The 13,328-nt window shown below is 37.8% G+C and overlaps 1 protein-coding gene across 2 annotated transcripts; it reads right to left on the reverse strand.

The window, feature by feature from the left end:
* Window positions 1–10,124: 10,124 nt before the first annotated feature.
* LOC136230818 (floral homeotic protein APETALA 2-like) lies at window positions 10,125–13,012 on the reverse strand. 2 transcript variants are annotated; one of them, XM_066019999.1, is made up of 9 exons: window positions 12,163–13,012; window positions 12,035–12,060; window positions 11,909–11,939; window positions 11,735–11,822; window positions 11,469–11,617; window positions 11,258–11,394; window positions 11,014–11,183; window positions 10,757–10,924; window positions 10,125–10,627 (listed from the first exon to the last, which is right to left on the reverse strand). In XM_066019999.1, the coding sequence occupies exons 1-9, from the start codon at window positions 12,702–12,704 to the stop codon at window positions 10,394–10,396; spliced, it is 1,545 nt and encodes a 514-aa protein (XP_065876071.1). In that variant the 5' UTR covers window positions 12,705–13,012; the 3' UTR covers window positions 10,125–10,393. The 2 variants fall into 2 exon arrangements, with proteins under 2 accessions (XP_065876071.1, XP_065876072.1); XM_066020000.1 differs by having other exon boundaries at window positions 11,469–11,614; window positions 12,163–13,010.
* Window positions 13,013–13,328: the final 316 nt, after the last annotated feature.

Genomic DNA, 13,328 nt, shown 5'->3' on the forward strand with positions numbered 1-13,328 from the left:
ACCTTCTCACTGGGTATCTCAGACCTTCATTGACTCAGAACAACCGTTCTGTGACTGGATAAAGAACAACGGCTGGACTGAGTTGTTCTCCCTACGATTCCCCACCTACCCTGACCTGGTTATGGAATTCTACCATAACCTCAAAGCTGACGCAAAGGACCATGACTACTTAGTCACTGAAGTCAAGGGAAATACCATTTTCATCAACCCAACGTATTTAGGATCCTTACTCAGCCTCAAGACTGAGGGTGCTGAGTTAAGAAGAAATGGTGATCAGGAGGACATCTACTATGATGAAACCTTCTGTAATCCTGCTGGGTACATTGGAGAAGTATCCAGCTCGTCCATGGGTCAGCATCAGAAGATGGCCCACTTCCTGTTGGTCCAACTGATCTACCAGAAGGTCAACTGCACCAGCTCAGCCTCCCACTTCGAGATGTGCTTTATCTGGCACATGCTGACCTACAAACCGATAAACATGCCAGTGTTTCTAATAGTTGGATTCCTGCGCAGCACGAACAATCTAAGGCTAGGCTCGCTGATCACAAAGATTCTAGTTGACCACAAGGTTGACTTACAAGGAGAAACCTGTGTGAAAGGATCTGAGATCACAGCAGCATCACTGTGTGCTCTCAAATTCAACCAACCTTTGAAGAAGGGAAAATTTATTGAGCAGCCAGAGGAGCAAGCTGAGGAAGTGCTACCTACTGAGGTGATTGTTCCAGCAAAAGGAAAACGGACTAATGCTCCAACCACAAGAAAAAGGAAGCCCACTGGTACTCCATCTAAGGAAGCTGAGCCTAAGTCCAAAAAGACCAAATCAGCTACTGAGTCAAACCAAGACAAAACTCAGTCAGCTGAAAAGCACAGCAGGCAAGATGAGCCTGCAACTGAGGATACAACTGATCCTCCTCAGAAGAAGCAAAAGACTTCTACTCTTTCACCCATCAACGTCCTTCCACTTGACTTCGTAGTCACTTCGGACTCACATTATGCTCAGCATCATGCTGAAGAAACTGAGCAACAGGAAGATGAGGTGGACCTAGACGAACATTTCGTTACTCAGCTCGAGGAAGAGCTTGAGAATGAAGACACTGAGGATGAAGGATATGCACAGGAGCAAGAGAAGGAAGCTGACTCTGAAAGGACAGCTAGTGACCATGATCAAGCTGACCAAGCTCACACTGAGTCAGCTAATGGAGTTGAACAACATCACGAGCCAACTGACCAGCACACTGCTGATCAGAATGTAGACGACTCTCCATCTCAAGCTGATGTAACTCAAGCTGACCTTCCTCTTGTACAAAAGACCAGAAGAAGACTGGTAAAGGCCAGCATCTTAGACCAACCAGTCAGCGCACCAGTGCATGATCCATCCAAGGTCAAGATGACCTTCTTCCGGAAGCAAATTTCGTCTGCACCATCTCCTCAACCTTCACAAGCAGCAGAAAAACAAGCCTCTGTCTCTACTCAGGAACAAGCCGAACAACTTAACTCTGCAAACCCACCAATCCAAATCGAGCAAAATCTCGAAGAAAACACAGCACCAGTCAGCTCTGAACCCATCCAACCTGACTGTTCCACTGAGGTTGAACCTGCTAACCCAACAACTATCCAATCAACACTTGGGCAGAACCCAACAATAACCCCAGTCCCTGACCCAGCAACCTCTTCTCTATCTGGTCAAACTGCCATCTCTCAGGCCACAATCAATGTTACTGAGTCCAGTCAAAGAATCGTTGACTCAGTGCAGGCTCTGATTAGAGATATTCAGCATTCAACTCCTCCTGCTGCTGCCATTTCCCATATAGAAACTACTCAGCCTTCTCAAGTAACTCAACTTCTCAATGAAGTTAAGGAACTCAAGGACCTGCTGAGTATTCTACTATCTTCACAAACACAGCAAGCTAGGCAGGATTCGATTGCTAAGTTGGCTGACATCCAGCTGACAACAGTATAGTGTCTCATTTCTTTATCTTCCCAGATCCAGAACTTGTCAGCTGCGAACCCAAATCTCGCCACTTCCTCTGAGTTAAAGATGTTGTTTGCTCAGCTCCATACTGAACAAAACAAGACTAATGCACAGCTTGCAAACACATCTCAATGCTCAATGGAGCAACTCAGTAAGGCAGTTCGTCTACTTAATCTCCACAAGGAAGAAATGGACACCGACCAGCTCAAACAGGATCAAATACTGACCAATTCCCAGAAGATATTCGACCATGTTAGACACACGAATCTTCAGCGTGAGCACTATGATACTTCACTTCTCAAAACCTTCCACAACTCCTTTGCTGCGCTGACAGACACAATTACATGGCTAGGAAAAGGACAAGCTTATGTACTCAGTATGCTCAGTGCTGCTGATATCCGTATTAGTCCTGAGGTCCTCAGCAACGGTGCTCCTATCTTTGATGGCATAGACGAAAGTGCTGATCGTTTGAAGACCTTCTCTGCTGAGCTCTCCAGAGCTGTTCTTTTGGATTCCTTCAAGTTGCCTCCACCCGGTGCTGGCAAAACGGGGGAGAAGAAAGATCAGCGCAGAACTCAAGCTGAAGGCAGTCAGCAAAAGAAGAAGAAATAGTTAAAAAAAAAACATAGCTTATTTCTTCCTTCTTGTAACATGTATTATGTATGCTGACTATCCTATGTTATTTAATACAATACCTGCATGCATTGTCGACTCAACTTGTGTTATTTATCCTTTCATGCTAAGTATTATGAATGCATCTTCTAAGTACAAATTGAACTCAGTAAACGAGTAAAATACCTGATGAATGTATGCTGCGTAAAAATTAATGTTTGAACTTGTCTAAAATCAACCATTGAACAAATTAATTACTCAGCGCTCTTTTACTATACTACACTTCCGCTAAAACTGAGTAAAATAGAATATATCCCACAAGCTGACCTATACTTGAAAACTGATCTTAGACTTATTCAATTAAACCTTAAAATGTTTAGAATAAAACTAAGTCAGTAGCTCAACCCTGATGGGGGAGTTTACTTAGTCAAATAGGTCAACTATCATGGGGAGCTCAATGCTGAGTTCCTTGCTGAATAGTTTTGCCAACATCCAAATGGGGGAGTTTGTTGAAACACCTTTCCACAGGATTTTGATTTGACAAAATTATTTAAGTACAATTAAATATTCTATAACACACTAAGTTTAAATGCTTTGATTTATTGTTACTAATGTGTGTGTTCAATATTGAGTTTATAATAAGACATAAAGATCATAAGGCCCAAGCCCTATATGAAAGTCAAAGCCCAAGTCAAACAAGGCCAAGATCACTCAGCCCGCGTATTACAAAACGCTGTCGTTGAGTATTGAAACGCAGCTCAGCAATGAAGGATCCAGAAGATCCACGTAGATAACTTCGGTAAGAAGCTGCTGAGCTGTCTCGACAAAACGTACAAGACAGCCGCTGACCATAAAGCAACTTCCAGACTAAGTATTTCCTCTTTTGGTAAAGAACAGAAGACGCAGGAAGCTGTCTGTTTGACATTACCAGATTTAGAGGAACATACTGCCACACTGACCGAAGAACAGAAGATGCTAGAATCTGATTGGCTAAGAGAACTGCTGAACAGACTGAGTGAAAACGACATGAAGCCGTTTCCCTCCAACGGTTATTTCGAAATTCGAAATAACCAGAAGCTCTCACAGCTCTCTATAAATAGAGCATTCAGAATCCTTATTCTACACAGAACTTCGAGCAAAAGCCGTTACGCTGACCAAAAGTATACAAAAGTTCTGCATCCAAAAGCAAAGCAAATCTTACACGACAATTTTCACATCTGTGTAAAAGTCTAGAGTGATTGATCCTCAATCATCTAAGGTGTTCTAGCAATTGTTGTTTAGGACAAATCTTAATCATTTCTAGAATTAGAAAGGAGAAGCTGAGTACTCGGTTTTAGTATTTAGTGAATTAGAGTAGAAGTGAGTAGAGGTATAGAGGAAGGTACTCTTGTTATACTCAGCTTCTGATTTGTAAAGGGTTTTTGAGTCTCTACCTTTAAAGAGCTCAGTAGTGAATTGGAAATCTCGGAACGTGTTCCGGGGACAGGACGTAGGCTTAGAAGAAGCCGAACCTGGATAACTCCGCTGAGTGAAGTATTTCTAACCCTTAACTCCTTAATACATTGCTTGCTTAAAACAAACTAAAACTGACCAAGTAAAAGAGGTCAAGCTGAGTTGTGCGCTGCAAACAACTTAGTTCAGGAATAGACTCTCCTGACTTAAGCAACGAAACTGACCTAGTCACCAGTTGACTAAGCTAGTGTCTTGCTGATTGCTCAGCGCCGCTGTCATATACTTTCTTCTTAAGAAAAAGAAGTTTGCCCTAATTATTTAAAAAGGGTAAAATAGTTCCTAACCCCCCCTTGGAACTATCTTTGCAACCTTACAAGGGACCAACAGAAGCATCCTTCCTTTATGTGCTTAGATCTCTTGCAATGTGTGTAATATTTGTTTGCAGAATTCTCTTTTCCCTTCACAAACTTCTTTTTATAATATATCCTACAAGTAGATACATGCTATTTATAGGAGATTAGAACCAGCAAATGTAAACTAAATGTCGAATGTCACATCAGTAAAATCTATTATACAGTAGAACCGCTATATAGGAATACTCTATATTAGAATAACCTCCCAATTGTTATACAAAAGTTTGGTCCCAAGTGCTGAGAGTCTTTGTTATACCAACCTCTATATAGGAATAACCTCCCAATTGTTATACAAATAGTCCGGTCCCAAGTGTATTCCTATATAGAGGTTTTACTGTAACAGATTTTGCATTACTTTGATAGCTCATTTCTCTTTAATACCTTCAAAGCTTGCTCTCATTTAAAAATGGGTTAAGATGCAAAAATACCCCTAACATTTTGGGTCAGGAGCAATTTTATCCCTAACGTCTAAAATGGTGCAATTTTACCCCCTAACGTTGATAAATTTGGGTCAATTTCAGACACTATTATAAAATACAAATATTTGTGTTCCTTATTTTGCACCAATTACATATCAATTCGTTCTAAAAAAATTTCATGTTTTTTTGTAATTTAATAATAGAATTTGAGATTAATATTTATAAATTCGGTGAATTTTTTGAATTTTTTTGTCTAATTCGTAAAAAGGACAGTGTATTTTTTTATTTTTTTCACATCCCAACATATGTTTTTTATTTCGCTTAATACATACGTAGCCCCCTGAACTTGTCTCCTTTTTTTCAATTTACCCCCTAAACTTAAGGGACAACCTATTGACCTCCTAAACTTCCAAAAAACCACCCAATTTACCCCCTCCTCTCCGTTGACCAGAAAAATGGTTGACCCGTACATGACACGCGCTTGACTTTGACCCACGTGGCACTTTTGTCAAAAAATATACTTGCCATGTCAGCGAGTGTGCAGGATTGATGTTTTTGCCCTTTATTGATTCAAACATACAACGCTCTTTCAGTTCTCCATTTGCACGCTATTTTCATTTTGATCGTGAACTGATTTCGATCGCAAATTAGGGTTTTGTGGATTCAGTGCATACAATGCTTAAATCCTTCATACTGGTTAGTGTTTAATTTAACATTATCATCTTCTTATTGATTTTCATGGATGTCATTAGTTGTGACCGCGAATTAGGTTTTTTGTGATATTGTATGAACTCATAGGGCAAATGATAAAGGGATAAAAGAATCTATGCATATGGGTTGATTTGTCAAGTGATAGGGCAAAGAGAGAGAAGAACGAACCAGAAGAAATCGAAGAGAGAGAATAACGAACCAGAAGAAATCGAAGAGAGAGAAGAACTGATCAGAAGAAATGGAAGATGGAGAAGAAGAAGTGAAGATTATTAGGAATTTTGGATTATACCGTTAGGGGATTTTACCGTTTAAAATGAAGAGAGAGAAGAATAACTCAGCTTTCATGCGCGTCTGGCGTCTGAGAACCAGACATTTGCTAGGTCAGCGCCACATCGAATGGGAGGGGGTAAATTGGGTGGTTTTTTGGAAGTTTAGGGGGTCAATAGGTTGTCCCTTAAGTTTAGGACGTAAAACGAAAAAAAGGGACAAGTTCAGGGGACTCCGTATGTATTAAGCCTTTTGATTTATTACTGATAAATGACACACATGTGAAGTGTAGATAACAAGATTCATGACTGAGAAAACAGTTTGATGAATTATTTCTCAAATTGACCCAATTTATCAACGTTAGAGGTAACATTGCTCTTGGCTTCCAACTTTAGGGGTAAAATTGCACCATTATGGACGTTAGGGGTAAAATTGCTCATGACCTAAAACGCTAGGGGTATTTTTGCACCTTAACCCTCTAAAAATTTATTCAACAAATCATCTTTTTTTTCCATTTCATTATACAAGGCATTCTAGGGTGTTTCATACAAATTAAGAAATACAATTAATATAAAGTCAAATTAATGAATTTAAATTGGTTAACTAAAAAAATTCTCTCTCATGTAATGGTTGGGGAATAAGTCTTGTAATATTAAAAAAAACACATGGACCAAGCCAAAAATTTAATGCTTGGACCGAAAAACTAAACTAAAAGTTCTTAGAAAACTATATCGACTTATATTTTGGAAAAAAACTCAACTGTTAGAATGAATTATAAAGAGGAATGGAGTGAGTAATTCATTAATTATATCCCAAACCTCACCAATTACATCATCAAAAGGGCCAGGAAGCACCCATATATCATTCCTCCAATAATCTACAACTATAGTCTATAGCAGTTTTAGGAATATCTTATCCATTAACATCAATAGAAGGATACATGTCATTAATACTAGCACCATAAAACAAAGAATCATCCGAGAAAAAAAAAATTTGTCATTTCCAACATTGTATTAAAAAAGAAACATAAAACACATTTTTTAGCTTGCATCACCAAATCAGAGTGGCGCAGCGGAAGCGTGGTGGGCCCATAACCCACAGGTCCCAGGATTGAAACCTGGCTCTGATAAATAAAATTTTGTTTTACTATATTTTTATTATCGATTTAGTACAAAGTTACACTTTCGTCATCACAAAGCGACACATATTAGAAGATTTGGCTTCGCGAAATGACACTTCGCGTAATCCGTTTTCGCGAAGTCAAATCGTCACATTTCAGGCTCTTTCTCCTTAGAGACCTTCACGAAACCAGATTACGCTAAGTGAAAACAGTAGATACTTACATTTTTTCCGCCTTTCACCATTAAAATCGTCAATAACCATATGATAAACTAGGAAAAACAATGAAAATAACGTAGAATAACGATTGATTCGATCCGCACAAGAAGAAAGAAACCAAGAGACGAGCATAAACAGGAAAATGAAGAACCATGGCCTCGTTTTCTAGCAATAGGAAGATGAAGAATTAAGAGATGGAGAGAGGAAGAAGAGAAAGACATGGTGATGTAGAGAAATGGTGCAGATTTCACGAAATATAAAGGAAGAGAGGAAGATCAAAGGTCTGGGGAAGAGCAACCGCTCGCGTAACCAGAAAGGGGAAGGGGGAAGATGAAAGGTTAAGGGTATTTTGGGAAAGTCACACAAACATAGTCTAGATATGTAGCAGGTTGAGCAAATGGGTTAAATATGTAAATGAGTCTCCCATTTGACCCAATTTTGTAATTTTTCCTTGTTCTAATCCTCTTAATTACTCGAAATTATGTTTTATCAATCTTGATAAAATTATCAATAAGAACTTACCCCTAGTCTTTTGTAGCAAACAAGAGTCCATGTTAATCGTGTAAAATCATCCATAATTGTTAACAGATATTTATCACCAGTAAGTGTTCCTTGTTTGTAAAGCCCCCCCATATATCCATGTACAGAAGTTCAAAAGCATCATTTAACTTTATTAAGCTATAAAAAATGGCTTCCTTACTTGTTTGGACCTATTACACGCATCACAAGCAGGAAAAGCCTTTATTCAATCATTAGACAATTCAAATCTCTTAGCCAATGTAGTGTAGGAAATATGACCAACCTATTTTGCGACAAAGATACATCAACAGAACTTGTAAAATTGATTATGTGTACTATGGAGGAAGAATTTGAACCACATCTATCACTGATTATCCCTCTTAGAAGCTTGTATACTCCTTGCTAGAATTTTCCCTTAGCCAAAACACCATTAGTAACGTGGTCTTGCATCACATAAGATCGACCTCTAAGTGAATTTCAATATGTGGAATACATGTAAGTAACTTTCCCACATACAATAAGTATATTGAAACTCAGGAATAATAAGCACATCTTCAACTATAGCTTGCTACTAATTTTAAAGTAAGCAGTTATATATACTTTCTTCATTTGTCCATCAGCCATATAAACAGACTGAGGATGTAATAACTACTTAGTATGTGTTAACATACTAATATATTTTCACATATGTGTGGATGCACTTGAATCTATAATCCATTCTATCTATGTTGTAAAAGATGAACAAGAATAGATAATTTCTTACCCCACAATGGGAAAAATCTGTGAAATCAGATCCGGATCTTGCTTTATATTGTGTCTCTGTGTTTCCTCTTCCCTTCGTAGCATTTGAACCTCCTTATGTACTAGACGCATAATATCCTTGTCCATATTCTTGATTGAATTATTACTGTTACTGCTCTGACCAACATAATCTGCAATTTTTTCTTTATTTTCCTCATCTAGAGGTTACTCCTTGCTAATAAGTGCCACTATAGTCGATTTTGTGACTCTTCTCCTTTTATACCAGTAAGGATATCCATGTAGGAGGAAGCATCCTTCCTTTGCGTGATTCTTTTTGCCCTTCACAAACTTCTTTTTATAATATATTCCTGAATTGGATAACATGCTATTTATAATAAAGTAAACCAGTGCAAACTAAATGTCTGACTGACATCAGCAAAATCTGCTATAACAGACTTTAAATTACTTTGATAGTTCACATCTCTCTTTAATACAATCAAAACTTTCTCTCATTTAAAAATTTATTCAACAAATCATCTGTTTTCGTAAGTTATAATTCCTTAATTACATCACAAACATCAGTCGTTACATCATCAAAAGGGCAAGGAAGCACCCACCTACCATTCCTCCAGTAATTTGCAACTATAGCAGTTTTAGGAGCATTTTATTCATTAACATCAATAGAAGGATACATGTCATTAATACTAGCACCATAAAACAAAGAATCATCCGAAGAAAAAAGATTTGTCATTCCCAATGTTGTATTAAAAAAGAAACATAAAACACATGTTTTAGCTTGCATCACCAAATCAGAGTGACGGGTTCATAACCCACAGGTCCCATGATTGAAACCTAACTCTAATAAATAATATTTCAAAATGCAATTTGATAGTAATTTACATTATCAAATTAGTACAAAGTTACACCTTTTATCATCAAAAAGCAACACATGCTTAAAAACAAATCAATATATAACAAATATGCCACTTTTGGATTAACTAAAAACATAAAATGGTAAACTAAACTAAATAGTAGATGAAATTGATAATGTGATGTTGAGAATGAAAGGGGAAAGTTAATCATTTATTCACTCTCTATCTAGTGAGGGGAGAAAAGGGGGGTAAAAGTTAAAAAAGCAAAAAAAGGAAATGGGATACTGAAAGATTACCCTTTAGAAGGTGGATTTCCCTGGTAAAAACTGACAAGGTTAAACCCCAAGTGAAGCCTTAGCACTTAACACACTTTTGGTCTATATATATCACATATATCTATCTCATATATTACAAATCTAACTCTCTGTGTCCTTTCTTTTGGTTAATATGACAAGTCCTTCTCACAATTATAGCCATGTCTGACTACTGCTTTTGCCCAATAGAACTGATTCAAAGGACACCCTAGACAGTGACTATTCATCACCATCCGGTGTTATTTCCAAGACCCCCTTTTTTTTCACTGCTTTTTCTAGCTTTCCTCTTACCCTCTTCTCTTCCTTGTTTTTGCATACTTTGCATTACTCAATTAAGGAAACTCTGAGATTCACTATTTAAGACTCACTCCATACACACACTCTATCTTTGTGTCTATGGACTATACTCATCATTCATTCCCAATTTTATGTTTAACTATGCTATCAATTCTGGCAAAACACTAGCTGGAATCTTTTATATAAATGCACATTAATAACAACTAAGATGTTGAGGAGGGAGGCAGTTTTAATTTTGAAATTCAGATTGAACATTATGATGATCCTTTGTTAGTTTGACCAATGACTGATTTTTCTTTCTCTTCTTTTTTTAGGCTTTCTATTTGATGTCTATTCTTACTTAAAGAAGCTCTATCTCTTCTGTTCTCTTCTCTCATTGTTTGTTCTTTACATGGTTTTAAAGCAAATTACAGAGATTTTAAAATAAGGATGGCTGGCTGGCTGGCTACTTCATTACAAATGGGGTTTAAGAGGGTCTCATGATTGAGTAATTGAACCCATTTTTCTGCAGCCAGTTTTGTGGAGTCCTAATTTGCTGTTGGAATCCTGATGATGCTGCAGCATTTGCAACCAACTGTTGTTGTTGATGGGTATTCGGAGGTCCGAATTGCCGCTGATGATGATGGTGATCCACCGATGATAGCGAAAGATCACTCCCTATCCGGCCTCCCCCGTTGCTGCTGCTTGGAAACTGATGATACTATATAACAACATTGCAAGCGAAACGAAAATGATTATCATTCGTATTCACGATGTTTCTGACACACTCTTGCATGCAAATGTTTAACTACTATGTTACAAATTTTAATATATAAGAACTTTGACTTACTTGATAATTTGGTGGAAACCCTTGTAACACTTGGGGCCGGAATTGAACATATCTCTGAGCTTCCGGAGATTGAATGTGAGTCTGGCTAAGAAGCTGCATTGTTTCAGCCTCGTTGTATCCGCGATCTCTTCGATGATCTTCACCGTCGTTACTTTTATACAGATTAAGCTGATAATCAAGCAATGAGAAATCATAGTAAGACTAAATTAATCACCATATAATAAGGTACTTCATGAACTTATTATTTCATACAATACCTTAGGCCTAATCCCCCGATTTCGCCAATCGGTTTCTAATGGCATTGATACTGAATGTTGATCAATTCCAGCAGCATTCGGTAGTATTCCTGCTGTACCATTCGGCTTCAAACCCGAATTCCCCAAACTCAGATCAAGATTATGATCCGCTGCAGCATTATTTGAAGATTCTACACAACAACAACATAGTTACATTATTACTCAAAACCATGAGATTACAATAATAAATCATATAAAAACATACCAGAAGAATTAAGCTCGTTGTCATAAATGCTGGGATCAAAATTGGTGACAGCTTCCTTGCCATTACATTTAATAGCAGCCTTATCATAAGCTCTTGCAGCTTCAATCTCAGTATCAAATAGTCCCAAATACACATACCTAAAAATCAAATCAAATCAAATTGAATACCCAGTAGGGAAAAAGATTGGATTTTTATTCGAAAAAAAACATACTTTTTCCCTAAAAATTGACCCATCCGAGCTTCCCATCTACCACACTTATGCAAAGTGACACCTCTATATTTAGAGCTTCCTCGGGGAAAACCAGTGCTTTGTCGGCGAAGTACATGCACAAATTCTTCTTTAGTTAGGTTGCTCATCTGCTAAAGAAATTTTTACCCTCTGTTAATTTTACAAAAGTCTCATACTGTAGAAGATAAGGTGTCACTGTTGAAGATAAGATGATGAAATGAAATGAAAAACACTTTTTTTTTTTTTACCTGTTTCAAGTCATCCTCATAATCTTCAATGCTAAAATTGATATCAGCCTCCACTCCTCTAAACTTGATAGCTGCCCTATCATAAGCACTGCATAAAAAAAGAAGAAAGACAAAATCCAATTTCAGACACTTTCACTAAACACAAAACTTGGAGAAAAAATTTCAGAAACTAACCGAGCAGCTGCATGTGCGGTGTCAAATCCACCTATAATGGAATGGAATATCCATAGATCAGATAATAATCATTTTACTTTTTTCCCACAAAATAACTTTTTTTTTATATTCAATTTAATCCCTTACCTAGATAAACTTGCTTCCCACAATCCCTGCAAACGGATAATAAATTACAATTATGATACAAAGATTAAAACTTTGATAGAAAGGAGAGGAGAGGAGAGGTTAATTAAGTTCAGTTAAGCAGCTAGTACCATATATGAGACTCCCACCGGCCGGTTCTCCGGTAATACGTGACACCCCGGTATTGAGAGCTTCTAGAGCGGGGACCTCGCCGGCTTTTCTTCAACGGCTGTGAAACTTCAATGGATTTCGGAGATTCCGATTGGCAAAACTTAACTCCGACCCAGTGAGCTCTAGGGAAGCCACTACCACTACCACTGCCACCACCGGACACCGCCGTCATTTCCTGATCCTCTTCTACAGGGAAGAATTGATGGGTGACCGGTGAAGAAGGGTCAGTCTCAGTCTCGGACACAGAGAAACCGAATATCTTACTACTGTTCCGTCGCTTGATTCTTGCTCTCTCTGTGGTTCCGTCGTGTTCATCATCTTCGTCGGATCCGTCGTCGAGAAGAACAGCAGATGAGCTTGAATTTGAAACAGATCCGACGCGTTTACCTTTGTGATTGTGATTGTGATCATCTTCGCCGTCGAGTGATGTTTTCTGGGAGGAACAAGCTTCTTCAGAGTCGTCGTGTTTTCTGTGATTCGGGGAGTCATTCAAGTCCCACATTTTTGCCTTAATGAATGAAGATTGAAGGTGGGGAGTAGAGAGGTTGAAGAGGCTTATTGAAGAAAATTGTAATTACGGACATAAAAATAGACACACAAGATGTTTTAGAGTTTGGAGTATTCAAAGGTAAGAAAAGAAAAACCTACGACTCAGAGAGAGGAGAGAGAAAGAGAAAGTGTTGTGCAAAAAGATGTTTGGAGAAGTTGTATTTGTATATCTGTGAAGTGCCCAATAGAGCATAGACGAGGGGAGATTGAGAGAGGTAGCTTAGCCCAAACTATTCTTAATACTTTCTCTCTCTTCTTCTCTACAACAACTTGGCTTGTAATTATAGTTTTTTTTTTTTTATTCAATGGGTCATCATTCATGGTTGTACTGTACATACTCACTTCTTTCTCTTTCTCTCTCTTTAAATTGAAATTGAAATTGAAAGAACCCTTTTTTATTGTGTCAATCATAAATGTCCATTTGGGTATAATTTGGCTTTTAAGTTTAAACCCAACAGAAAAGATCGGAACTTTACTACTCTTGTTTTTGTTCCCTATTGTAAATATTCTGTTTTTTTATTTATAGGATAACTGTATAGTTTTAGCCCCATTGTTAATGGGAAATAGCATATTTAGA

The sequence above is a fragment of the Euphorbia lathyris genome, chromosome 5, assembly GCF_963576675.1.
Source record: "Euphorbia lathyris chromosome 5, ddEupLath1.1, whole genome shotgun sequence".
Classification (NCBI taxonomy): Eukaryota; Viridiplantae; Streptophyta; class Magnoliopsida; order Malpighiales; family Euphorbiaceae; genus Euphorbia; species Euphorbia lathyris.

Bases quoted from the DNA above. Each gene is read 5' to 3' on its own strand.
- LOC136230818 (XM_066019999.1), bottom strand. From the start codon at position 12,704: ATGTGGGACTTGAATGACTCCCCGAATCACAGAAAACACGACGACTCT. The intron at 12,061-12,162 runs GTACTAGCTGCT...ATCCGTTTGCAG, and splicing joins CGGTGGGAGTCTCATATATG to GGATTGTGGGAAGCAAGTTT. The intron at 11,940-12,034 runs GTAAGGGATTAA...ATTCCATTATAG, and splicing joins TGGGAAGCAAGTTTATCTAG to GTGGATTTGACACCGCACAT.